Below are 23,421 nucleotides of genomic sequence, written 5' to 3'. Positions count from 1 at the left end.
TTAGATTTAAGTGAAAATGAAAAAAATGTATGATGCCGAGTTCAATTACGTTTGAAAAACATTTTCAACTATACATTTAGAAGGTAAAAGAAAATTCATCAATTAGACAGAGCTGTTTAACAAAAAAAACCTGATTTATTGTTACAACAACATAGTGTGACACTGGGAAAACCCTTTTTACAGTAACAAAACACGTCACTTTGATTTTTCTTTATAATGCAGAGGCAAACACTCAAATGTTTTGGCAGCTTGTATCGAGAGCTGGGCGACAGCCTCAGCCTCCTGGCTGAGCCTCGAAAACTCAATTATAAGTGTCATTCTCAGAAAGAGCTACTGTGTTATACTGATTTAAATTTGATGTGCCGGGTAGGTGGAAACAGCTATTCAAAAATCGATGACATCTTGCATTAGGGATAAAACAAAATATAAAAAATATAGTAATTAAATATAATGTAGACACGTTTTTCACAGGGGTCTACATAAAAACATCTGAGCAAAAAATAATAAAAGAAAATCCATAAAAAATCTTCAGTCTTCCTGGATTCCTTTATCCGTCAACCAGCTGAAAGATGTGCGATTTAACTTGACAAATCTGTGTCTGGGCAGTTCATAATCAAGTTCTTCTTGTCAGAATATGTCTGTTTTGTACAATTTCCTTAGAAATAGTCTGCGGCTTTCCGTCTCTTGGGCAGTTGCAGCAGATTGTCTGTGAGTGATGTAAGGTCCTGAGAGCTCGGCGTCTTGGCTTTGGTCGGCGTTGGCGTTCCAGAGGGAGTGGATGGGCCACCGAAGGGAGACTTGCAGACTCCATGTGAAGGCGACGGGGTGTAGCTCGCTCGGAGTGCTTTGTCTGTGTATTTGCTTGATGTCCGATTAACAAGCCTCTGCAGGGCGGGGGTTAGCGCTGGACTCAGACCTTTAGGCGTAAGACTGCAACACAAAAGTTGATGAGGTCAGTTACATTACATTACATTACATTGCATTTAGCTGACGCTTTTATCCAAAGCGACTTACAATAAGTGCGTTCGACCAACAAAATACAAACTTGAAGAAAACAGAATCATATTCGTACATCAGGCTTCATAGAGCCAAGTATTTCAAGTGCTACTCAACTGGCTTTAGGTAAGCCAGCCCTTTATTAGTATATCAGTGCTTTGTTAATAGTTCTATCGCTCAAAGTGGAGTCGAAAGAGATGAGTTTTCAGTCTGCGCCGGAAGGTGTGTAAGCTGTCTGCTGTCCTGATGTCAATGGGGAGCTCATTCCACCATTTTGGAGCCAGGATAGCAAACCCACGTGTTTTTGCTGATGGGAACTTGGGTCCCCTTCGTAGCGATGGTGCAGCGAGCCGTTTGGTTGATGCAGAGCGGAGTGCACGTGCTGGGGTGTACGGTTTAACCATGTCCTGGATGTAGGAAGGGCCAGATCCATTCGCAGCATGGTACGCAAGTACCATTGTCTTGAAGTGGATTCTAGCAGTTACCGGAAGCCAATGAAGGGAGCGGAGGAGCGGCGTGGTGTGGGAGAATTTAGGAAGGTTGAAGACCAGGCGAGCAGCTGCATTCTGGATGAGCTGCAGAGGTCGGATGGCACATGCAGGTAGACCAGCCAGGAGGGAGTTGCAGTAGTCTAGGCGTGAGATGACGAGAGCCTGGACCAGAACCTGCGTCGCTTTCTGGGTCAGCTGGGGACGCATCCTCCTGATGTTGTAAAGCGTGTATCTGCAGCAGCGGGTTGTAGCAGCGATGTTTGCAGTGAAGGACAGGTTGTTATCTAGGGTCACACCCAGATTCCTTGCAGTCTGGGTCGGGGAAACAACAGAGGTGCCGATGTTGATTGTTAGATCAAGAGTGGGACAATCTTTTCCCGGAAGGAAAAGTAGTTCAGTCTTGTCAAGGTTGAGCTTGAGGTGGTGATCAGACATCCACTGAGAGATGTCAGCTAGACAAGCAGAGATGCGTGCGACGACCTGGGTCTCTGAGCGGGGAAAGGACAGAATTAATTGGGTGTCGTCAGCGTAGCAGTGGTATGAAAAACCATGCAGGCTAATGACTGATCCGAGCGAGTTTGTGTACAAGGAGAAGAGGAGGGGACCAAGAACAGAGCCCTGAGGGACCCCTGTAGTTAATTGACAAGGGTCGGACTCGGACCCTCTCCAAGTAACCCTGTAGGTGCGGTCTTTGAGGTATGAGGTGAGGAGGGAAAGTGCAGAGCCTGAAACTCCAAGTTCTTGGAGAGTGCGAAGGAGGATCTGATGGTTCACCGTGTCGAATGCAGCAGACAGGTCCAAAAGGATGATGACAGAGGAGAGGGAGGCTGCTTTAGCAGTGTGCAGTTCCTCAGTGACAGCAAGGAGGGCAGTTTATGTGGAGTGACCTGCCTTGAAACCAGACTGGTGCAGATCCAGAAGGTTGTTCTGATGGAGATAGCAGGAGAGTTGTTTAAAGACAGCGCGTTCAAGTGTTTTAGACAGGAACGGGAGGAGAGAGACAGGCCTGTAGTTTATAACATCTGACATGTTGAGAGTGGGTTTCTTTAGGAGAGGGTTTACTCTTGCCTCCTTGAGACTGTTTGGAAAGTGACCAGAAGTTAGAGAAGTGTTGATGAAATGGGTGAGAAACGGTAGAATATCAGGAGCGATAGTCTGAAGGAGGTTTGAAGGGATAGGGTCCAGAGGACAGGTGGTAGGGCGGGCAGAGGTAATGAGGGTAAGAACCTCACTTGGAGAGAGAGGGGGAAAGGAGGTCAGTGTGTGGGTGAAGAGAGGGTCTGGTGACCCAGCGGTGAGTAGAGGTGAGTCAGAAAAAGAAGAGCGAATATCATCAACCTTTTTTTCAAAGTGGTTAACAAAGTCGCTTGACAGAAGGGAGGAGGGGGAAGGGGCTTTGGGGGGGTCCAGGAGGGAGGAGAAGATGGAAAATAGTTTTTTGGGATTGGAATAGAAAGATTGGATCTTATCTTGAAAGAAAGTGCTTTTTGTCTGAGAGATCGAAGCAGAGAAAGAGGAGAGGAGAGCCTGATAGGTTAGGAGGTCGTCACGGTGTTTGGATTTCCACCATTTCCGCTCTGCTGCTCGAAGGACGGTTCTATATTAGCGCACAGTGCATCATTTAGCCAGGGAGCAGGAGGGGACTGACGAGCCTGCCGAGATGTGAGAGGACAGAGAGAGTCCAGAGAGGATGAGAGAGTAGAGAGGAGAGTTTCTGCAGCAGAGTTTGGAGGCAGCAATTGGAACGAGTCAGAGGAAGGGAGGGCTGGGAGCACCGATGAGGCAAAGTTAGAGGGGGAGAGGGAACAGAGGTTACGGCGGACAGGTGCAGGATGAGAAGAGATTAGTTTGTTATGTTTGGAAAGGGGTAGAGAGAATGAAATGAAGAAGTGATCGGATGTGTGGAGCGGGTTTACAGAGATGTTAGAAGTAGCGCAGTTCCTTGAGAATATGAGATCAAGGACATTGCCAGCTTTATGAGTTGGTGGGGACGGAGACAGTGAGAAAGCAAAGGCGGTTAACAGAGATGTTAGTTCGTCTATCTTCCCCGTCTGGAGGTTGAAGTCTCCGAGAAGTACAGCGGGAGGGCCAGTTTCAGGGATGTTAGTTAGTTAATAATACTGTGGATTCCTTCACACCTGCAGTAATAAAGAAAACAAATAGCCTAAACCAATTACATTTAAGCTCAACATCCCCTTTTAAAGGCAGGATTTGACAGATTCACGTAGAAGCAGATATAATCAAGACTGCAGAAGATCCGTTTTTACCTTGCAAGGTTCTCTGTGACCTTTCGCCACGCCTCCTGTTTCTTTGCACGGTTTTTAGCTGCAGCTTCATTGGCCATCTTTATTCCCAGCCTCTCTCGCCGTCCTGGTTCTGGAATCTTTAAAGAAACAAACGTACAATGTCAACATCTTACAACTTAACAACTCATAAACAAAACAGATACCTATGTGGGGTCAGTACCTTAAATGATGGTCCATGATTCCTCTCAACATAAGGGCTGTCTGATCCGTCCAGGCGAAAGGGGGTGCTCTCGATCTCACCCCAGGTCATTAGAGGCGACTCGGCTCCACCTGATGGGACAGAAACTGCTTTCAGAACTCTTCTCAAAAAGTATGTAATTGCTGAATGAGCCTTTAAGGAAACATTTAGTTGTATCTGTCTCAGGAGTGTAACTATAATGAGGAGGATTAAAGATCCACTTACCAGGTGCAGGGGATGGCATGCTTTCAAAACCATATCCATTCACTGTTGGGGATTCATGTGGGATGAGCTCTTTACCATCGGGGCCTACTTTACCCTGTTTGAACTGGACAGAAAACGAGATGCATTAGCTGCATCACTCTCAAACAAGCACTCTGATTCAACAAGAATAGACTGTCATGCTGCATTCACAAGTATGGGGCACATCATGTAGGCCAAACATCAATGTTTTTATAACCCGTATTCCTGAAAGGTACCTGTGCATTGAGAGCTGCAGCCTGCTGAATCTGGCTTTTGTTGAGAGCTTTGCTGAATGGGTCTCCAACAAAGCGTGTGTTCTTGTGAATGACCTCCCGTGGCTTCTTAAATTGATCATCATCATCTTTAACACCTAAACAAAAATTAAACATGTGAAACAACATGAAAATCTTTCTTCGTGTACAGCTAAATGTGATCAATAACATGCCTTCAAAACCTATTTATGTCTGAAAGGAAATTAAATTCAAGTGTGGTCTACTTACCTTCTGGATAATACATCAAGGCATTCTTTGCTTTGTACTCCCATGTCTCGAGTCCAGCTTTGACACATTCAAGTGCTCCTTTCTCTACTGATGGCAATGCAAGATTCTGTTCATGGCGCTGAACAAACAAGTCAAAAAAACATTTGTAATACCGTGAAGGAATGTACCAAAGATCAACTGGAACTGTAAAAGAATCGCGCAATGTTCATAACCCAAAAAGATACGGCTTTATGAGCAGGACTTAACTTCAAACTTGAACCTGACAGAAATATTACATGCAACAATTTTGCCAATCAAATGTTTATCAAATTATAATAGGTCTATGATCAGCACACCTGTTATCCCAAGTAGTTTGATTGAATTCGAAACGATTCCCAAAACACATACCTCTTTGTATTCAGTTTCAGCCTCGTATAACCAGGAATGCCTTAGCCTGTTCTTGTCTTCTGCCAAATCCATGATCTGCTCAAATGATGCATTATCCTCACTGGTATTTTTAGCAAGGAAGCGATCCAGACAGGGCAGCTCTTTCTCCTCCTTGTCGCCGCACTTGCTCTCTATGAATACAACATCGATTGAAATAGGGTTAAATTACTGTTGAGCAATTGTGAGTCAAATCATCAGAGTATTATTGCAAAACAAGTTTTAATTTTGGACAGTTGTGTGACATCATAAAAACAAACAGATAATGCTCTGAACATTGATTTGTTGTCTGTCTTCTTAAAAATGAGATACGTACCTCCATCGAAACCTTTACCTCCAAGAGTCGAGGAAGGAGACCCTGGGCCGCCCACTGGTGTCTCAAAGCTAGCCGGTGTCACATCTGCAGGAATAAAGAAAAGTAAATAGGTAGGCCTACAAAGAACAGATTGGATCTTTAATTCTGTACGAAATGTATAACATGGTGAACATATCATGTTCTATTTGACTGCTCATACTACTTACAGGGTGCAGAAGACCGAGGTGTAGATTTAGTCAAAGATGATCCATAGCGGATGGATATCTCTCTCATCCTCACTAGGTCACCAGTTTCCTCTGCTTCCAGATATTCCCTCTGCGCCTGCAGCTTAGTCACATCTGGGAAGAAGTCCCGCTGGATGATCTTCTCCAGACTCTGTTACAAGTAGAAAGACAGGTACATTGGACTTTGAAAAAAGTAAAACAACATCATTCTCTTCGTTACTATACAAGAAATAGTATAATTGATTTATTTCTTCAAACCAGTCTCACAGACATCTGGTATAGTAACTTGGCTTGCTAGTGCCCCAAGCGAGTCAGGACGTTTTTATGCATTATATATTTAGAGAGATTAGTGCCAATCAATTTCCTAATGCACCAATTTTCCCTTAAAATAAAGAACAGGTAGGACATGTCTGATATGACACACCACCTTTTAATAGTTTCAAAGCTAAAGGACACTTAGGATAATGATATAACTAAATCAACTGGACTCAACCAACGATAAACACCAAATGTATGTTTATAAAATACAATAAATATGCTATTCGACCTTTTTATTTGTTAGCAATAATCGCGCTAACACAGCACGTTGATGATAACTTATAGCTCGTCCCTACGTCGTAGTCTGTCATTTAGTTACCTCAATATAATTATCTTCATCGAGGACCTTTCTCCTCGTCTTTTCTTTGTCCTCCTTCTCTGGTTGTTGGAGAAGAGCCATTGTTGAGACTGTAACAGGGACTAGAGTCCCGAACAGAGCTTTCCTCACGCTGGCGCTGCCCTCCATTGTAGACCCTGTTAGCCTGCTAGGCTAAACGGCTAAGGGCGATTGTTTACCAACAAACACCGACTAAAACGTAACGGAAGACGACTGTTGTACGTTGGAAACCCAGCTTAATTATTTAGAGCAAATAGTATACAACTATACAATTAAAACTGCGTGAACGCCGCTAAGTATAACAAATTAGCAAGCTAACTAGTTACCGTCGGCTAACTTTAGAACCAGCGTAAAAACAACGTCTGAGATGTTGCGTAACCGGAAGTTTACTGAGTCACTCAAACTTTCCAGAATAAAATAAATAAGATGCATTTCAACTTAAATCAGTCATTAGTATTCATTATATTAATAATGCAACTGGTTATTGGAAAAGAGATGGAGTTAATATTAAATATAAATATTGCAGATTAATCAACTCTTCATACTCTGCTCAAGTTATTGTCTGCAGTATGTATGATATTAAATCTAAATCTAAAAATAGTGTAATGATGATTGCTGAAATCAAGGAGAAGCAACATTTTTCCTTCATTCTTTATGGTTGACCAACTGTGGGGGAAAGCATCAGTGCTACAAACTGTAGGCACAAACTAATATGCTGACAAATAAACTACACAGTGCACAGGTGTTTTTTATATTTATTGTAAATTGCACTGTTGAGGAACCTGCAATCTAAATGTTTCACACATTACATACTTATAATTACATTATAATAATCTTGAAAATAAATGATAGTAAAACTACCCAATTTATATTTCCCACATGGATGCATTTACAGAAAAGAAAAATTCAAAGAGCTCCAAGTGACATTTAATGATGCATTCACAATCTTTGTCCAACTCACAAGATGGACAAGAGCACTTCATATTTTTGTGAGCAGTATGCTCCCACCTTTCATGTAAATGTCAATTAATTGATTAAGAAAGCTCAACATAATAGTATTAACTGAGCACACACAAAGTGAAACAAGTTACTCCTTTAGTTTAGACATCAGAATAAATGTCTGTGTGTGCCCTGATCAGGCTGCAACCCCAACGTTGTGTTGGTATTGTTTTGATTTTATTATTTTTATACAAATGTAGACCTATGTGTATGAAATAAAGCATAGCGTAACTGTAATGTCACATTTCTATAGAAAATGTTTAAGGTCAGGTTTACTCACTTACAAATACTGTATTGACATCACCCTTTGTAAAGTAATACCTGGGTATATAAACATACATTCAGAGAACTAACAATAGCTATTCCCAGTAGTTTAACTCTGATCCCTGTTATCTGCCAAGATAAAGAATACAAAGGTAATACCACCAGTAATCTTCTGAGCCCCCAGCCAGACAATCACTGGTTTATATAGACTGATATGGAGATCTATGAGAATAAAGTCAGTTTCATTTTCACCTTTTTTTCTTCCAAATAGAGTGAAATAAATGAAACAATAAAAATATGACACTTGATTTAACTGACACAAAAAGTAAAACAATTTAAAGATAATAATAATTGCTTTTTATTTTATAACAATAGTATTTACAAAAAATGTATGTAACTGAAGCGCTCACACATACATGGCTTTCTGCTTTTTCAATGATGCATGCAATATGCACAATACAAATTTAATTTTCTGTGCTTCCCACACTATATGATAGTCTTTTCTGGCGCCTCCACTTTGCTCTTCGGTTTTTAAACCAAACCTACCGGCAGAATAAAAGGTTGTGTGAATAAGTTGTCATTTATAACATAGCCTTCTACACATGTTATTATTTGGATCATTGTGTATTGTGTAACCAAGAAGAACAGAACTGGACATCATTAGCAATGCAGGCATATCACAACAAATTAACCAGATATTTATTCAAAGGATCTACTCTCCTAAATTAGATTATTAAACTGGCACACATCTTTAGTAATTGTTAATCTGCTATAGCTGGCACAATACACCACTTTATCAGAAACCTATTCAACACACTGAAACAACAGCACTATAATTGGCTGAAATTCTAAATGTGATAGTCTTACCTCTACTCTCTCTTCCCTTAAGTGAGTGTGCTGTGCTAGTTTCTCCCTCGTGGTAACATCTGGATACTGGTTCTGCAGGAACAGCTCCTCCAGTGCGTCCAGCTGCTCCTCTGTAAAAATAGTGCGGTGACGTCTGGTTCTCCTCTGCACCTGCCCGGCTGTCTGCTCCTCCCTGTGAGCGTCTCCCAGCCTGCAGGGGTCTGTGAGCATCGCTGGGGGCCATCCGTACTGACAGGCTGCAGGGAGGAGGTCTGGATTAAGGTAAGGAAGCAGAGTAAGCATTACTAAAAAGCATATACTGAAACGTTGTTGAAACAAACAAACAAACAAACAAATACATTTCTGATTTAATAAATCCAATGAACCAAGCCAAACACAGGGCTTTATTAAAGGTTGATTGTCCGTTCGTGCTATCATTGCATTTTAAAGAAGCGCGCTTTGTACATGCTAGCAGTTTTTCCCTTTTTTCCCACAACAATAATGTGCTCTGCCTTTATCTTCACCAATAGAAACAGACATAAAAGTGTCAAATGTGTCATAAAGATAAGTGGTTTGCACCTCTTTTATACAGTGTATTGTTTGCACTCACCTTCATGAATGAAGTCAGCCTGGTATATGTCTCCACAGTGGGAACAGTAGCAGCAGCACAGGCAGGCGTGATGGACAGCCTCTGTCTGGCCTCCAGCAGGACTCACTGCCTTCTCCTTTATTCCAGCGCCACTTGTTCCATTACTGTTTGGATATTTTCTCAATATATTCTCAATAGTGAAAGGAAACTTGTGTCTCTCCATCCTGACGAGTCCATTCAACTCCAAACAAATTACAATAAAACAAAAGCAGCAATGATGCCAGGATATTGACACACTGCCACAGTTCAGGCTCGGCTGCTCTTCTGCTTCTCTCTCTACAACAGTGTGCAGGCCCTTATAGTGAAATTGGGAGGCAAAAAAAAAAAAACTAAAACCATAATCCCCCTGTGGACCAGACACATGAAACGGTTGAAACTTAATTCCTAGCTAATCTGGGCAGTTTTGTGAAGAGGTTAGGGAGGACGGCAGATTCAGTTAATCTTGCTTCATTCCTTTCTCCAAAAGAAATCAGATTTCACTGCATAAAATGAGAAGTGGAGAGCTTCTAAGATCCTTATTGTTGAGGTTTTAGAGAAAAGGGGATTGCTTGGTATTAGAAACCTGGATTTAAAGATGAACGTTTTTTTTTTGGTATGGCCAGACTTGTATCATGCTGAATTTAAGGATTAACTCTTAAATGTGTTTCATACTGTCACTTTTCTATATCAATGAAGGATATTTTGTAAATTAATAGATCAGTAAATAAATGCATGTTGCACTGACAACAACAATGCATTACACACAGTAATAAGGAAGCTGAATGAGTGACTCATCCTGCTACTGACATGTGTTGTTACACTGATAGATTTGTATATTCTCAGTAAAGATAAACACAAATTGAAGAGTACATTCAGAAAGGCTGTCTCTCTATGTGGTTGGTATTCACAATCATGCATCATGCGCCTTATCTGTGTGCTGCAGTCTTTCAGTCTGACTCCTCTGACAATGTGCACAGCCGAGGTAAAGCTATTACAGGTTAAATTCATCCCCTCTCAACAAATCCTCTGATTTCATACAAGGCAATACACCTTTTTTTTCAGAGAATTAATGGATTTCCACAATCTGTCTTAAGCTCCTCTTATAAGGGCTTTTGAAAACAGATAACAATAAACACCATACCATCCTTTTCACTTGGGTTTAATAGTGTCCAGATTGTTGATGTATAGTTTGCGGAGCATGTGAGATGGCTATCTAGCAGTTATTGTCGTTCTCAATAGAAGGAATTCTACCACATCCGCATTGGTTCACACAGTTTAAAATTCATTAAGGGGGATTAGATAGATAAACCATCATTTTGTTGTTGTGAGGGCAATATTTGGTACAACAGGTAAAGAAAAGCCACCACCGACCACACAGGTGATAACGTTTTTCTACAAAGGGAATTTAATCAACAGTTAGACTACTTCTATGAAATACCTTGTGTTTTGCATCAGAAATTATTCTATTTACCCCATACGCCTTTAAAGGCCAACTATCCCCTTACAACAGACATGAAAGGACAAGACTGAGCATGTTACTTTTACTCCCTTACTCCCCAGAAAACACACAGTTCTAACACCAGTTCAGATAAAGTGACAAAACAACAGGTAGAGGCTAATTAATTCTCTGCCTCACTGTGATGTGAGGCTGCATGCATTTTTCAGGGAGTATTCCTGCAACATATTACAAGGATATAATACATTATTGCAATTGAAACATGAATAATAAAGGACAGAAATCAAACATAAACATGCTGACAGGTTTAGAAATGCAATGTATGTTAATTTGACCAAAATTCATAATAAAGTGGTAGACACTACATTGCTGTTCTATTATATTTGTTTGTAGTTTGTTCTCTTCCTAAATGACATTAAATATTCTATTGACTTCTCATACAATGACAACATTGGCCCACATCGACATCGTTTTAAGAACAAAGCTTGAATGACAACTATGTGTTATTGCCACTGTGGCTTTAAGGTATAGGTATATGAATATGTGTGTGAACTGGCTGGACATAATAAAGTGCTTTGAGTAGTTGCAAAGGCTGGATAAAGCCCATGTGTGCACAAAAATGTTCACTCTATAACTGCCCTTTGTTACTATATTCCATGCAGGAACTGGGGTAATGTCAACTTTTGGAGGTGACCGCCTGGGGTCCCACATGAATCAGTCACAATGATAAACTCTATACAAAAAACTCTTTTTTTGTGTGCAACCTAAAATAAAATAAAAATGTGGTAAGAACCTTTTAGCCTACCTTCATAACCCTGTTCTCTCCTGAAAGGTAACAGTTTGTAGTTTAATGTTAGGAAGTTTACATTTCAGAGTGGTGCGCCCCCCTGTGTCAAAAGACTACAACGCCCACCGTTGAGCGGCGGAGCGACACAGCGCGGCAGACAGCCACTCGCGATAACTCGCGTTGAGGCAGCAGCTGGGCGGAAAAGGCGGGAGAAGACTGCCGCTTCCGCGTCCGCGCAGAGACACACTAGGGCAAAATGGACGAAAAGTTAATAATGGCTGTATTTAGTCACCCAGAGCTATTTAATGTCACTTTACCGAACTACCGCTGCACGGAAAGTCGCACAAATGCTTGGAGAATGATTAGCATGGAACTGGGTCTGCCATGTGAGTATTTTAATGTTTTGTGAACTTTACTAACCAGTTATTATTTTAGCCGATGTTGTCGTGTGCGACTTAACACACAGACATTAGAACACATAAGGTGTTTCTGGGAGATAGAGGTATATCATATGTATCTTGCAGGCAATGTGTCGCTCTCTTATTTATGTTGTATAGCCCGGCGGTGTAGCTGCAGCGGCGCGCACCGTGCTAGCGGTAGCAGCCGCAGCTCGCACGCCGCAGGCCGCGTTGCACCGAACGGCTCCATCCGGCTCCTCCGCACCGCTGACCGCGTGTCGAGTACGGCGAGGCGGGGGAGGAAGCATGCTCAGCGGCGTCACTGATCCACTCCTTATCACAACGGGCTCCACATTAACTAATAGCTTGTTGAAGTGCCATGGAAGCGGCGTCAGCACCACATCATGTAGGATTAAACATGTCGGAGACAGAGGCCCCCAGTCTGAAATATAAGCAGGTGGTGCGGCATGTAACACGGATAAACTAACAATGACCTCTTTAAGATGGCTCAAGATACAAATATTTTATTTGTTCACTGTTTTGCAACACTTTATTACGATTTACAACTAAAACATATCAGCAACACCGATGTTTACTTTGAAAAAGTTATTTTTTTTCTATATTTGAATACTCTTTTATAACTCATTATAGGCCTGCACTTCATGAGCCCTTTATTAGTAAGGCTACACATATTCCATCTAGCCAATACAACATATTACATCCAGGAAGATTATTAACTTAAGTTTTCTAAACTTCCCATGGTGTTGATGCAACTGTATGCTTTTAGTGGCCACTACTTGTATTGTTTAGTCTACAGTAAAATACCACAGTATAATCAACAGCGATTTTTGATCATCAGTTAATAACTCATGACACACAACTTCTCATTTGTAAGGATTTACTGCTCCTGTCTGTCTTGTTGCATGGTTGATTAAATGATTTAGACCACAACATCTGATCTGACCTACATCTGTCATATTGGAATTAAGGAATGTTTTGGGTATTTTTTTTAATTACTTTTCTGACATATAATAGACCAAACAATGGATCAAGAGAATAATTGAGATGTCAGTAATAACAGTAACTGAGTTGCCGTGATCCTGCTGTATGAGATTCTGCACCAGAGATGGCCGACCCAGTGCCACAAAGAGCCTCATTCAGGCTGTATGCTAACAGCAGTTCATTAATCAATCACTGAGCAGGGATTTGTCAGGTGATCTCATACAGAGTCCCTAGTGTTTTGTTCTCATAGACCAGAAACCCAGCATTACTTTGTACCCAAACGCTAAATCTAAAGTCCACTGCTACTGCCTATGGCCATCTACCCGTTACAAACACTTCAACATGATATTCAGGTATATTTTGTCAGGTGAGGGGAGAAGACCACACTTCTCACAAGCTATGTTGGTGACCTTACCTGTCTAACATTTATATAGCAGAATGTAAGCTGCACAACATGTTTGAAAATTAAATTTGTAGGGGTAAATATTTGAATTGTAATGGTAAAAAAAACTGTGTTCACTTTTGGGTTACTTTACTTTTATCTTCCTGTGCATTTTTTAAAGGATGTCTTGGTCTTAACACTCCATTTTGTTGCTTTCCAGCTGAGGATTGTAAAAGAAAATGGAAGAACATGAGAGACCGGTACTTGAAGGAAGTCCGAATGGAGATCAAGAGCAAGAAGCAAGGCGAGTTTGCACACAGTAGATGGAAATACAGAGAGATTATGAACTTTATCGCACCTTTTACTGGATCAAGAAGTGGCGTGGCAGACATAAATGACAATGACCATGACAACGCTGATGAGTCTGGCAGTGTTGAGGGAGAAACGTCACCACCTGAGGCGATCAAGACACTGCAGTCCGCCCTGAAGGTCAATATGAATACACCTGACCTCAAGCCCCCGGTGGCGTTTATGTCGCAGCTCCCGTTGATGTCTCAAGAAGCACAGATGGCCCAGCTGGCTGTTCTGGCTAAGATGCCATTGAGCCAACACAGCCCCTCCACCAGCAAAACTGGACGTAAACGGCGCCTGATGCAAGAGTCACTTCCACTGTCTCTTTCTCCAATTGCTCAGTCTCCTACAAAGTGGCTGGTCAAAGACAATGGCACCGTGTTTCCCAACAGGCCGCGGGATGAGGATGAACTGTTTCTTCTGAGCTTTGTACCCGCTCTGAAGCGACTTGCTCCACAAAAAAGGTGTGAGACAAAAATAAAGATCCAGCAGATTATGTATGAAGCAGAGTTTAACATTGCACAGCCTCAAGAGAAACAGTCGGAGCCATCAGCGCAGGACTAAGCCAAAGGGACTATTTTTCTACTAATAGTTTTCTAAAAATCTCTTCCAGGAAATGCCCAAAATATTTAACTTTCTTTGGTACATCATAAGTGGTTAGGTTCTGTTTTATTTATGTAAAATAATTAACAATGAATAATTGAATTGCCATTTAGCAAGTTGAGTTTTTCAATACCACTGTGGTGTGTCTTGATGTAGATCAGATGAGTACAGTCAATGAGAGAATTAGGCCCTAACAGATTAACACATCAATGACAAAAGACAAACTGATTTAACAATTTTATTTACATAGCTTTACTGTCAATAGAATGAATTCACATTTTGAAAAGTGGTTTCAGGTTCAACCAGCAAATCTTCATTTCTGTAATAATCTACAGTATTTTACATTAAATTACAGTGACAGAGAAAACTGAGGGAAACCAACGATTTGGAGAGGAACACCTTTCATAAATTAATATTTGAGCTGCTAACATGCATCAACATATTTCTTTTCAATCCGAAATAAAGAGAACATTTCTAACATTGTTTTTGACTCAACAGACTGTGTATGATTTGGTAAATATTTGCAGATGAAATGATTATTATTTGTGAGATCAGGTAGAGCTAGATCAACACAAAAAACATTTGAAGTATATAGATGAAGAGAGACAACATGGCCTGCTTGTGCTCAGTGTGTAACTCAGCAGGATTCTTTGAAACCTGTTGAGGGGGTTTTATGGAAGACATTTGACAAGATGCAACAGTCGAACAACACGGGTGTAAATAATAATATTAACGATCACACTGTCGTGGTTTTCTCGAGCACATGAGAAAAACAGAGACATTGTTAATATTGTTAGTAACATCGGTGCTCTTCTTGCAATGGCTGTCAATTAGAATAGGGCCAAATTAATACAATAATAGTTACCTGAAAAGGGTCATAGGGATCATATATGTATGCATGAGAATCAAGTGAATGATCCCAGAGCACTGCTGGTCTTATTTTGATTAGCAGAGAATATATTTGAATTCAGTAGTAATACCAAATAATACTCAAAAAGAGAGCACAGAGAACAATTCAATGATGATTTAAAAATGTTTTCCATGGAGGTTGTGTGGTTCACCTTAAGAGATGTTTGCCTTGGGTTAACACTTGTTTTTATTTAGAAAAATGGCTTCAAGTCAAGGAGAGGAAAATATGTCAAGGCATAATCACATTGGTGCAAACCATTATGATGTGCCATAATGTTGCATCTCTTTCAAATGTTCTAGGTAAGCCAGAGTTAGTGTTTCTCCTTGCATTTATGCAATCAGCAGCCAAAACATAATCACCAGAGCGACAAACAGGAAGAGTCGAGACAGAAACTGTTCGTCCATGTGCTGCGGTGTCCCAGGGGCCGCTGTTTGGGAATTAGTTTAAAAGAAAGTTATTTGTTATGCTGTCGATAAAAGACATCAGTGGTCATCATGAAGTGTGTAAAACATAGATACCTGGAGGTGGTCTGCCGTCGTTGATGTTAAAAGCTGTAGCAAAAATACCAAATGGAAAGGCACCGATTCCAAATGACATCTGGAAACCCCCATCTCCAAAGCCAAACCCTTGAAAGCCCTGTGAAACATATTTCATCACTAACATGAAGCTGTGCATGAATTCTCTTCCCAATGGAGTTTACCATACAGTCAGACAGATGTGACGCAACAGACACTGACGTTTTTCATCATCCTCAAGAGACGTTGCCACACGTCCGCCCTAAGCATCTAATAGATCCCAGTGGGAAATGATCTTTTGTTAATGGATAAAAGACAGGTTTGCACGTCAGCACCTGCACCATCCTAGGTAATGGTTTCATCATGAATGTGTAATGCAAGTCAACAGCTGATACAAAACACGTCTGGGATAAAGAAAGTATTGATCTTGCACAAAAACATGCTATCATCTACTTGGTTTTTTTAAATCACAATTCAAGTACTTACACCACGGTTTTCTGGCTCCGGCCTTTGTCCTTGTGGTCGAGGGGGAGTTCTTTCTCTATAATAATAATACAATTAAAAAAAGTAAAGCAATGATTAGGTGCTCTGCATTGTTTATACATATTCAGTAACAGTTTAGAAAAGTGCCTATTTGAGTACTTTATTGTGTGTATTGTGACGTTTAGAGTCAGTCAGACCAGTAATCCTACACAGAAGGACCTACCTGGGGTCTTGTTGACCGGTGCTTCCCCGTCCATATAATGGGATTACTTTGTCTCGGCTGATACCGGCTTTACACACAGGACACACTTGTCTGTTGGGTCTGGTCTCCAACCACTACACAAAGACAAAGACATTAAAGACCTGGCTGTCTGCATCAGTTATACACCGACAATTACAATACAATGTCATTGTCAAATAAAGGTTCAGCTTACCTGATGCAAGCAAGGCCAACTGATCGGGAGATGGTGCAAAGGAAAAGGAGAGTTGACAGGGAAGAGGTTTGATTAATAAAACATATACGAACTACAAGGCTGAGCAACATATAAAACACTCATTTAATCAATAACTGTAATTAATAATCACAGATATCTGACGAAATGCTAAACATCCACCGTCAGCTCTTTACAGATAACTACAGATAACGCAACCCCACATTTAAATATTATCATAGAGGTTTGGAAAATGTGAATACATTTAATTAATTTAGAGCTGCAAAGATTATTCAATGAATCACCAACCATTTTGTTTCTTCAAAGACCTTTTTTGAGGTTTCTTTACAGATAATGGGCTTTGGGAAACACTGATTGAAATGGTCACTGTTTGGGGATTTCATGGAACAAACAACAAGAAAATGTATAAAGAAAATAATCAACGGATTAGGCAACCATGAAAATATTTAAAATTTCAGCCCAGCAATCCTGTAATAGCTTGGAATGGTATTCATTGTTTTTATTTTAGAAAAATAATTCTTTGGGAGAATATCAAACAATATTTAATGTTTTTTGTAAATCACCAGAATAAAATACATTAGCAGGTTTAGCTTTAGTTTGTATAAATGCGTAATGTGCAAAGTCTACACATGACTAGATATCAGCAATACAACTGATGATAGCTGTTGTTGATGTTGTTGTTAGTTAAAAAGCATGGCTTTGATGGCTGATATTGTCCAGTAGGATATACTGTATGTTGATATGCTGGATCATGTCTGGTTCAAAACAATGAGAAATGATTTGAACTAGACTGATCTGGATCTTAAAGCAAAAGTGTAAACAATTAGAGTGACTGATCGTAGCTCTTACCAGAAGAGATGTCCACACAGACTGATAACTGCATCCTTGGCGGTGTCCAGACATATATTACACTCAAAAGTACTGTCCTGGTTGCCACTGTCGGACGCAGTGGAGCTGCTGGATCCGGGATTCGGGTTCTCAGTGGCCGCAGTGGAGCCAGGGACTGGAGGGGGAGCCGCGGTGGCCATTTAAAGATAGATCCACGGAACAAGAGGGTCCAGGTGGGATAACTCCTCGGGCACCCAGCTCTTCAAAACGCGTTCATATGGAGGTCCAGTTGATGGGGGGTTGTAGCTAGCAAAGAGGGGAAGACGAGAGACTGAGTTTGAGACCAAAGACTCTCGAAAGAGACCTGAAATCGCATAAAATCCACCGGCTGCTAGCTAACGTTAGCTCTCGTCTAGAAAGGTGTCGTTACGGAGTAGCTAACGGAAATAAACAGTTTGACTGTCTGACGGATTAACAGAACACAAAGCAACATACACAAATAACACAGCGTCAATCCTAAAGGTTGTTTGTGTTCATTATCAAATGACAATAAACACTTGTTGCGAGAAGTTGAGAAATATCCTTACATCTGGTGGCATCACATCCGCAGCACTGCTAACGTTGAACATCCGGGGGAATATAGGGGGCGTGGCTACAAGGTCACATGGGATTTTGGTTCCCTCAGTAAGGCCTCGCAGGTGAATAAGCTCCACCAATCAAACATCGGCATCTTTTATTCAGTAATAATAACCCTTAGTTATGCATGCAGGTGTAAGAACAGCAACACAGGATAATTCGTCAATATGAGCTTTTTTCTTTCATATACTTTTGCCACTGTTAATTTATGGATTAGACCAGGTCATATATATAATATAAAGTACAAAGCAACATACCAGTCTCTACAGTGTACACAATATGCCTACCTACGAGGGGTTTTGGGGCTCAGTAAAATTTCAATAGCAAAAATCATCAATAAACCTCATTCATTTAGTACTTTCCTTTTTATATATGCAGGCATCAAATAAAAAAATGTTCAAGAACATTTAATAGAGGGCAGATTTGATGGCTACAAATTAAAATGTTCACATGAATTATGTTTTAGTTCACAGTCTGCTAATAAGATTTAATATATACCATATTGTAAAAATGAATTTAATTCCATACAAAATATTTAATTAATCTTGTAACAATCAATTTGGTAACAAGCTGGTTTACAATCATAACAGCACATAAATCATTTATTCACTTGGGACTGTTTTGTCATGCAAATGTATTAAATAAATCACGGATACATAAATGTATATAGGCAACAGTATACTGAGATAAAACATGCAATAACGGATGATTTTGTCAATTTTCACCAAGCTATAATCATGTTCTTTGATGTCATTGATTAGAACGTTTTCAACTTGATTTTAGATAATTTCCATTGACTTAGACCTTGAGTGATTGAGACCACCTGTACGGAAATCCTCCACCATCGCCTCCTCTATTCTCGATTTTAAAGACCTCTTCAGGTTTTTTTTAAAGTCATTGCCAATGAACACATAGAGTGCAGGGGATATGAAGCTGTTTGCTGCAGCCAGCATGGCCCCCACCTTCAGGCCAGTTTGAAGAACTTCCAGGCTGTGGTTCATCAAGTCTGACTCTAAAATAACAAAGCTATGATAGGGGACCCAGCAGAAGAAAAATGACAAGATGAGTGCTGCCATGACTTTGTAAGGCTTTGTGGACTTCTTGGTCAAACTTCTCAGCTTCACACATAGCACTGAGCTGCAGAACACAATTATAAGGAAAGGAATGAGGAACCCGCAGATGAATCGAGTCAGCACCACTGCCTTGTGTCTGGAGTGGCCCATGTAGCTGGTGTGGCACTGAGTCACCGAGCCGTGCACTGTGGTTTGTCGATAGATCAGTGAAGGCAACGTCAGCAGTGCAGAAAGGACCCACATTAGGACAAGAACCCCTAGTGCTTTCTGCACTGTCCGGTGATTATGTGACCACACAGGAAATGATACCATTATGCAGCGATCAGCGCTGATCAGGACCAATAGGAACACACAGCTGTACATATTGAGAAACAGGGCAGAGGAAGTGAACTTGCATAACACCAGTCCGAAAGGCCAGTGTGAGGTGATCATGTAGAAAACTTCGAGGGGCAAAAAGGCACAAAACAAAAAGTCTGAAATGGCCAGGCTGATGTACCAGGTGGTGATGACCGTTCTTTTCATTTTCCATCCACAAATCCATATCACTAGTGAATTTCCTCCAAGGCCAATAACTGATATAATGATGTTCACTGCCACCAGAACATGATTCAAAGAAGAATGATAACTACTGAAAGGCAGCAGTCCAGTGTTGATGGTGTTGTTCTCAGTTTCATTGTCTGGAGTGTAATCATCATATTCAATATAATCCACACTCATGCTGGTAACTTGGCCTGAAGTAACAAAGAGATTTTATTATTAAAGATAAACACAAAGACAGTGTATGAAGAAGAACACACATCCTTTACATGAGTCAATTCAGAAATACTTTAGTCTTAAAATACAACATTATAATTACAATTCCTCTATTCAAAATGTTATTTAAGAATAAGAATTATCAACAGAATTTATAAGGAGGAAGTATCGACAATTAAAAGTACACTATGTATGTTTTATTATACAAGTCATATATCATAATAAAAAAGTACTATTGTTTTTATTACCTTTATTGTTAAAGGTTGTCAATGTTAAGCCAATTTAAGATAGTTTGTTAAAAACTTGGTAGATTAGGAGTACAATGCTGATCATATCATATAAGCAAACCATGCTTTTTTTTTAAATGTAGAACTTTAATAGTAACTATGGATGCCGTAAATAGTACAATATTTGCATCCAAAATGTAGTGAAGTAAAAGTATGAAGCAGCATTAGATACAAAGTACAATTCACAATTTAAATCAAGAAAATGTATTGAAATATTTAACATAAAATGTTCTCAAGTACTTACCTTATGTCCTGACAAACGAGTATTGACGATGACTTCTTCTTCTCTTGTTTCTAGATGTCACTTCTCACTTCTGTTTTCTGGGAAACGTCCCTGACGAAAGAAGAGACGATGTTGACATGTCATAGAACATATCAGAATCTACCCTCCCATAATGTTCTTTTGAGGGTGAGAACATTTTCATCTTTTTAAGTGTGTTTAGTAAGTCACAGGGGTCAAAATAAAGGTTTTGTTTTAATTTGGGGTTTTCAAGTCTTACTACAACCTTTAATTAAACTGTTGCAATTTCACAAAGTGGATCTCCCCAAACAAGGAATAACAACACCAACAGCTCACATCCCTTTAATAGAGCGGTGCTGATACGTTTTACCAGAAGTGTAGTGTTTGCAAAAATGTGGGACATGGGTGATTTCCTGTTTCAGTATTTTGTAACTCATACATCTGTTCAAGAAAATACAATAGGAAAGATAAAGCCTTACAGTCTATCAGGAAAAGTATCCCACATAATACAAAAATATCCATCATTAAAAACTCCAATCAAAGTCAAATTGAGTAAAATCCCCAGTTCTCAAAATGTAACACAATTATTTTCCTCTGAAAAGTGTACCACTTTTAGGGCTACCAATGTCTCAATGAGGTAATTCAAAAACGAAACATTTTTGTAATCTGATTAAACCAGATTTGGGAAGATAAACTATTTAATGTTGTCCACCAGAATTTATGTAGTGAATGATACAATAAGAAAATATCTAAGATTATTAAATAAAAATAATATTATAATAATTGTATATTTAATAACAGCATATCAGTCTTTAAGATTATCAAGACATCCAATCCAAAATGCAGGAAGAGAAAGTCTAGCACATGATGAGTAGGTTTAGGCTACCTGTAGTGAACCAACTTCAGCGAGACTCACTTAACATTATGCAGCAGGGAAAGTAGGTGGCTGACTGTTAGCTTCCTGTCCTCTCTACTAGCAGCTCCATGCTAATGGCTGCGACAGGCGGTTAAACCTAATCACTTTATCGGAGAAACAGAACTTCACCCCGTCCGTGTTTGTTGTGTTTCATATCTTTTGAATATGCAAATGAAAAAAATGCAAATATCGGACTAACTCTCATGGCTTGCTCTGTAATTCAAACAGACCGTCCATGAATGCGGTTTCTTCGGTAAATGAAATTCTAGTTCTCTATTTATTTATTTATTTATTTATATGTTACTGGTGTTTTTATTCACTTAGCGTTAATTCATGTTTAGCCTCTGTTTTGAATTCCATCGAGTGGTAGCTACCTCTGTGCTAACTATGTTAATCGTAGCACAAGTGTAAAAAATATAGAGGGATATTCCTGAAGAACACAAGGCGTCTGTGAGAGGTTGGTTAAATAATCTCATCCTCGCACATTAGATAGTTAGTTTGTTAGTTAGGTAACTTTGTGCATTGTTAGGGTCAATTTAAATGTGATATCCTCGACTACTAAATACTTAGTCACTGACACACCAGGGAAGTTCTTTCCATGCAAAAGGTTACATTCGATGTTAACAAGCAACATTACTTTTTTTGTCAGCTTTCGCATTTGAAAGCATATTATTTAACACATAGTGAGCATTGCTAACATTTATCTCTGCACATTGTCTGTAAACAACGTGGTAAAAGTGATTCTGCAGTTGCATTAAGTTTTGATCACAGTTAAATATTATTATTTTAAAAAAACACATTAAGTTAATAATGATTATATCTACAGCCCCTAAACACACATATTTTAGAAATAACACACTTGCTCTGCTATAATGTCATATGTTTCTTGTCATTTCTGTTAGGGAAGGACCTGCCTGAAAGACACTCCTGCACCACCATTTTCTTCTTCTCCGAGGGTCAAGAAAAACATCCAAAAAGAAAATCAAAAGCTGATGTTCTCCGATTTAAGATCAATACAGGACATTCACTAAGAAACGACACTTGTATTGTGAAAAAAAATATCTGCACACTGAATAGTTGTCTTGTCTAACAGGACCATCATTTGTTTGTGACGTTACAAATACACTCACTGGTCACTTTATTAGGTACACCTGCTCAGCTGTTCGTTAATGCAAATATCTAATCAGCCAATCACATGGCAACGCAATGCATATAGGCATGTAGACATTGTCAAGACGGCTTGGCGAAGTTCAAGCAGCGCATCAGGATGGGGAAGAAAGGTGATTTAAGTGACTTTGAACGTGGCATGGTTGTTGGTGCCAGACGGGCTGGTCTGAGTGTCTCAGAAACTGCTGATCTGCTGGGATTTGCACGCACAACCATCTCTAGGGTTTACAGAGAATGGTCCGGAAAAGGGAAAATATCCAGTGAGCGGCAGTTCGCTGGGCGAAAACGCCTTGTTGATGCCAGGGGTCAGAGGAGAATGGACAGGCTGGCTAAAGATGATAGAAAGACAACAGTAGGCCTAACTCAATTAACCAAGCGTTTCAACCAAGGTATGCAGAAGACCATCTCTGAGCGCACAACACGTCGAACCTTGAAGCAGATGGGCTACAGCAACTGCCCATCTGCAGGTCCTCCTTCATCAGGCCTGGTGCTGTCCTCCTCCTCGCAGGAAAATACATTTATATCTCATTCCTCTCCGGCCAAACCAACAGACACAGAAGTCCATCACCCTGAGGTTTCTCCACAGTCTCTGCAGCTCTCTGGGAACCACACTGTCTAAATTGAGCTATATAGTGGACATGTATCATAAGTCTCCTTAAATTATATATAGGTCACTATAACTTTTATAGTCTTAAACGTAGAATTTGATTGGCTGAGACCTTCACTTTCCTGTGTTTTTTTCCTGTATGTAGGATGCTTTAACTCTTTATTAAATAACACAACTTTGGTTAATAGGAGTTGTTCATTTCTTACCTGAAGGTGATTCAGTGGGAATTTCCAACACAATATACCCTGTGAATATGAAAGGGGGGGAAATGAGTGTAATAAATGCTTTAGATAATACAAAATATAAAGTTGACTGTCATGTGGGGCTCAGGTTTTTAGGTTGACAATACTATTACTGTATTATTAATATATCACGTCTGTAGGTTTAATTTAAAAGAAGAAGAGGACCCTCGAAAAAAGATTGGTCTCTCAGTACATTATGTTGATTTTGTCCTTTTAAATTGTTTGGCTAAAGTCAAGGAGCTAGAACGGGTACTTAATTTTTT

General features: G+C 40.0%; 5 protein-coding genes across 5 annotated transcripts; 1 reads left to right on the top strand and 4 right to left on the bottom strand.

The window, feature by feature from the left end:
• Window positions 1–113: 113 nt before the first annotated feature.
• Window positions 114–6,701, bottom strand: ess2 (ess-2 splicing factor homolog). Its single transcript, XM_034095852.2, has 10 exons — window positions 6,315–6,701; window positions 5,660–5,828; window positions 5,454–5,537; window positions 5,102–5,271; window positions 4,715–4,832; window positions 4,451–4,584; window positions 4,197–4,299; window positions 3,954–4,063; window positions 3,755–3,870; window positions 114–930 (listed from the first exon to the last, which is right to left on the bottom strand). The coding sequence occupies exons 1-10, from the start codon at window positions 6,459–6,461 to the stop codon at window positions 657–659; spliced, it is 1,425 nt and encodes a 474-aa protein (XP_033951743.1). The 5' UTR covers window positions 6,462–6,701; the 3' UTR covers window positions 114–656.
• Window positions 6,702–8,008: 1,307 nt separating this feature from the next.
• LOC117456580 (homeobox protein goosecoid-2) lies at window positions 8,009–10,993 on the bottom strand. Its single transcript, XM_071205087.1, has 4 exons — window positions 10,967–10,993; window positions 9,052–9,271; window positions 8,463–8,713; window positions 8,009–8,137 (listed from the first exon to the last, which is right to left on the bottom strand). The coding sequence occupies exons 1-4, from the start codon at window positions 10,991–10,993 to the stop codon at window positions 8,060–8,062; spliced, it is 576 nt and encodes a 191-aa protein (XP_071061188.1). The 3' UTR covers window positions 8,009–8,059.
• A 514-nt stretch (window positions 10,994–11,507) lies between these two features.
• On the top strand, window positions 11,508–14,532 carry LOC117455870 (uncharacterized). Its single transcript, XM_034095496.2, has 2 exons — window positions 11,508–11,698; window positions 13,315–14,532. The coding sequence occupies exons 1-2, from the start codon at window positions 11,569–11,571 to the stop codon at window positions 14,007–14,009; spliced, it is 825 nt and encodes a 274-aa protein (XP_033951387.1). The 5' UTR covers window positions 11,508–11,568; the 3' UTR covers window positions 14,010–14,532.
• rnf185 (ring finger protein 185) lies at window positions 14,273–18,125 on the bottom strand. The gene is made up of 7 exons (XM_034095497.2): window positions 17,824–18,125; window positions 17,258–17,542; window positions 16,391–16,409; window positions 16,180–16,292; window positions 15,960–16,014; window positions 15,477–15,594; window positions 14,273–15,385 (listed from the first exon to the last, which is right to left on the bottom strand). The coding sequence occupies exons 2-7, from the start codon at window positions 17,434–17,436 to the stop codon at window positions 15,288–15,290; spliced, it is 582 nt and encodes a 193-aa protein (XP_033951388.1). The 5' UTR covers window positions 17,437–17,542; window positions 17,824–18,125; the 3' UTR covers window positions 14,273–15,287.
• Window positions 18,126–18,218: 93 nt separating this feature from the next.
• Window positions 18,219–22,145, bottom strand: LOC117455869 (chemerin-like receptor 1). Its single transcript, XM_034095495.2, has 3 exons — window positions 22,057–22,145; window positions 20,230–20,319; window positions 18,219–19,676 (listed from the first exon to the last, which is right to left on the bottom strand). The coding sequence occupies exon 3, from the start codon at window positions 19,660–19,662 to the stop codon at window positions 18,652–18,654; it is 1,011 nt and encodes a 336-aa protein (XP_033951386.1). The 5' UTR covers window positions 19,663–19,676; window positions 20,230–20,319; window positions 22,057–22,145; the 3' UTR covers window positions 18,219–18,651.
• Between the last annotated feature and the right edge of the window lie 1,276 nt (window positions 22,146–23,421).

Source organism: Pseudochaenichthys georgianus, chromosome 12, assembly GCF_902827115.2.
Source record: "Pseudochaenichthys georgianus chromosome 12, fPseGeo1.2, whole genome shotgun sequence".
In the NCBI taxonomy this organism is placed as follows: domain Eukaryota; kingdom Metazoa; phylum Chordata; class Actinopteri; order Perciformes; family Channichthyidae; genus Pseudochaenichthys; species Pseudochaenichthys georgianus.
The sequence above is the reverse complement of the archived record's forward strand: the minus strand, read 5'-3'. Positions and strand labels throughout refer to the sequence as shown.

Excerpts from the sequence above, each read along its gene's own strand:
- ess2 (XM_034095852.2), bottom strand. The coding sequence starts at position 6,461 with ATGGAGGGCAGCGCCAGCGTGAGGAAAGCTCTGTTCGGGACTCTAGTC. Across the intron at positions 5,829-6,314 it reads ATGAAGATAATTATATTGAG|AGTCTGGAGAAGATCATCCA; the intron begins GTAACTAAATGA and ends TACTTGTAACAG. Across the intron at positions 3,871-3,953 it reads ATCATGGACCATCATTTAAG|ATTCCAGAACCAGGACGGCG; the intron begins GTACTGACCCCA and ends GTTTCTTTAAAG.
- LOC117456580 (XM_071205087.1), bottom strand. The coding sequence starts at position 10,993 with ATGTCGATGTGGGCCAATGTTGTCATT. Across the intron at positions 9,272-10,966 it reads TGTGGGCCAATGTTGTCATT|TTGAATGGACTCGTCAGGAT; the intron begins GTATGAGAAGTC and ends ATTTGTTTGGAG. Across the intron at positions 8,138-8,462 it reads TAAGGGAAGAGAGAGTAGAG|GTTTGGTTTAAAAACCGAAG; the intron begins GTAAGACTATCA and ends TTCTGCCGGTAG.
- LOC117455870 (XM_034095496.2), top strand. The coding sequence starts at position 11,569 with ATGGACGAAAAGTTAATAATGGCTGTATTTAGTCACCCAGAGCTATTT. Across the intron at positions 11,699-13,314 it reads CATGGAACTGGGTCTGCCAT|CTGAGGATTGTAAAAGAAAA; the intron begins GTGAGTATTTTA and ends GTTGCTTTCCAG.
- rnf185 (XM_034095497.2), bottom strand. The coding sequence starts at position 17,436 with ATGGCCACCGCGGCTCCCCCTCCAGTCCCTGGCTCCACTGCGGCCACT. Across the intron at positions 15,595-15,959 it reads CGGAGCCAGAAAACCGTGGT|GGCTTTCAAGGGTTTGGCTT; the intron begins GTAAGTACTTGA and ends TATGTTTCACAG. Across the intron at positions 15,386-15,476 it reads CGACGGCAGACCACCTCCAG|CGGCCCCTGGGACACCGCAG; the intron begins GTATCTATGTTT and ends ATTCCCAAACAG.
- LOC117455869 (XM_034095495.2), bottom strand. The coding sequence starts at position 19,662 with ATGAGTGTGGATTATATTGAATATGATGATTACACTCCAGACAATGAA.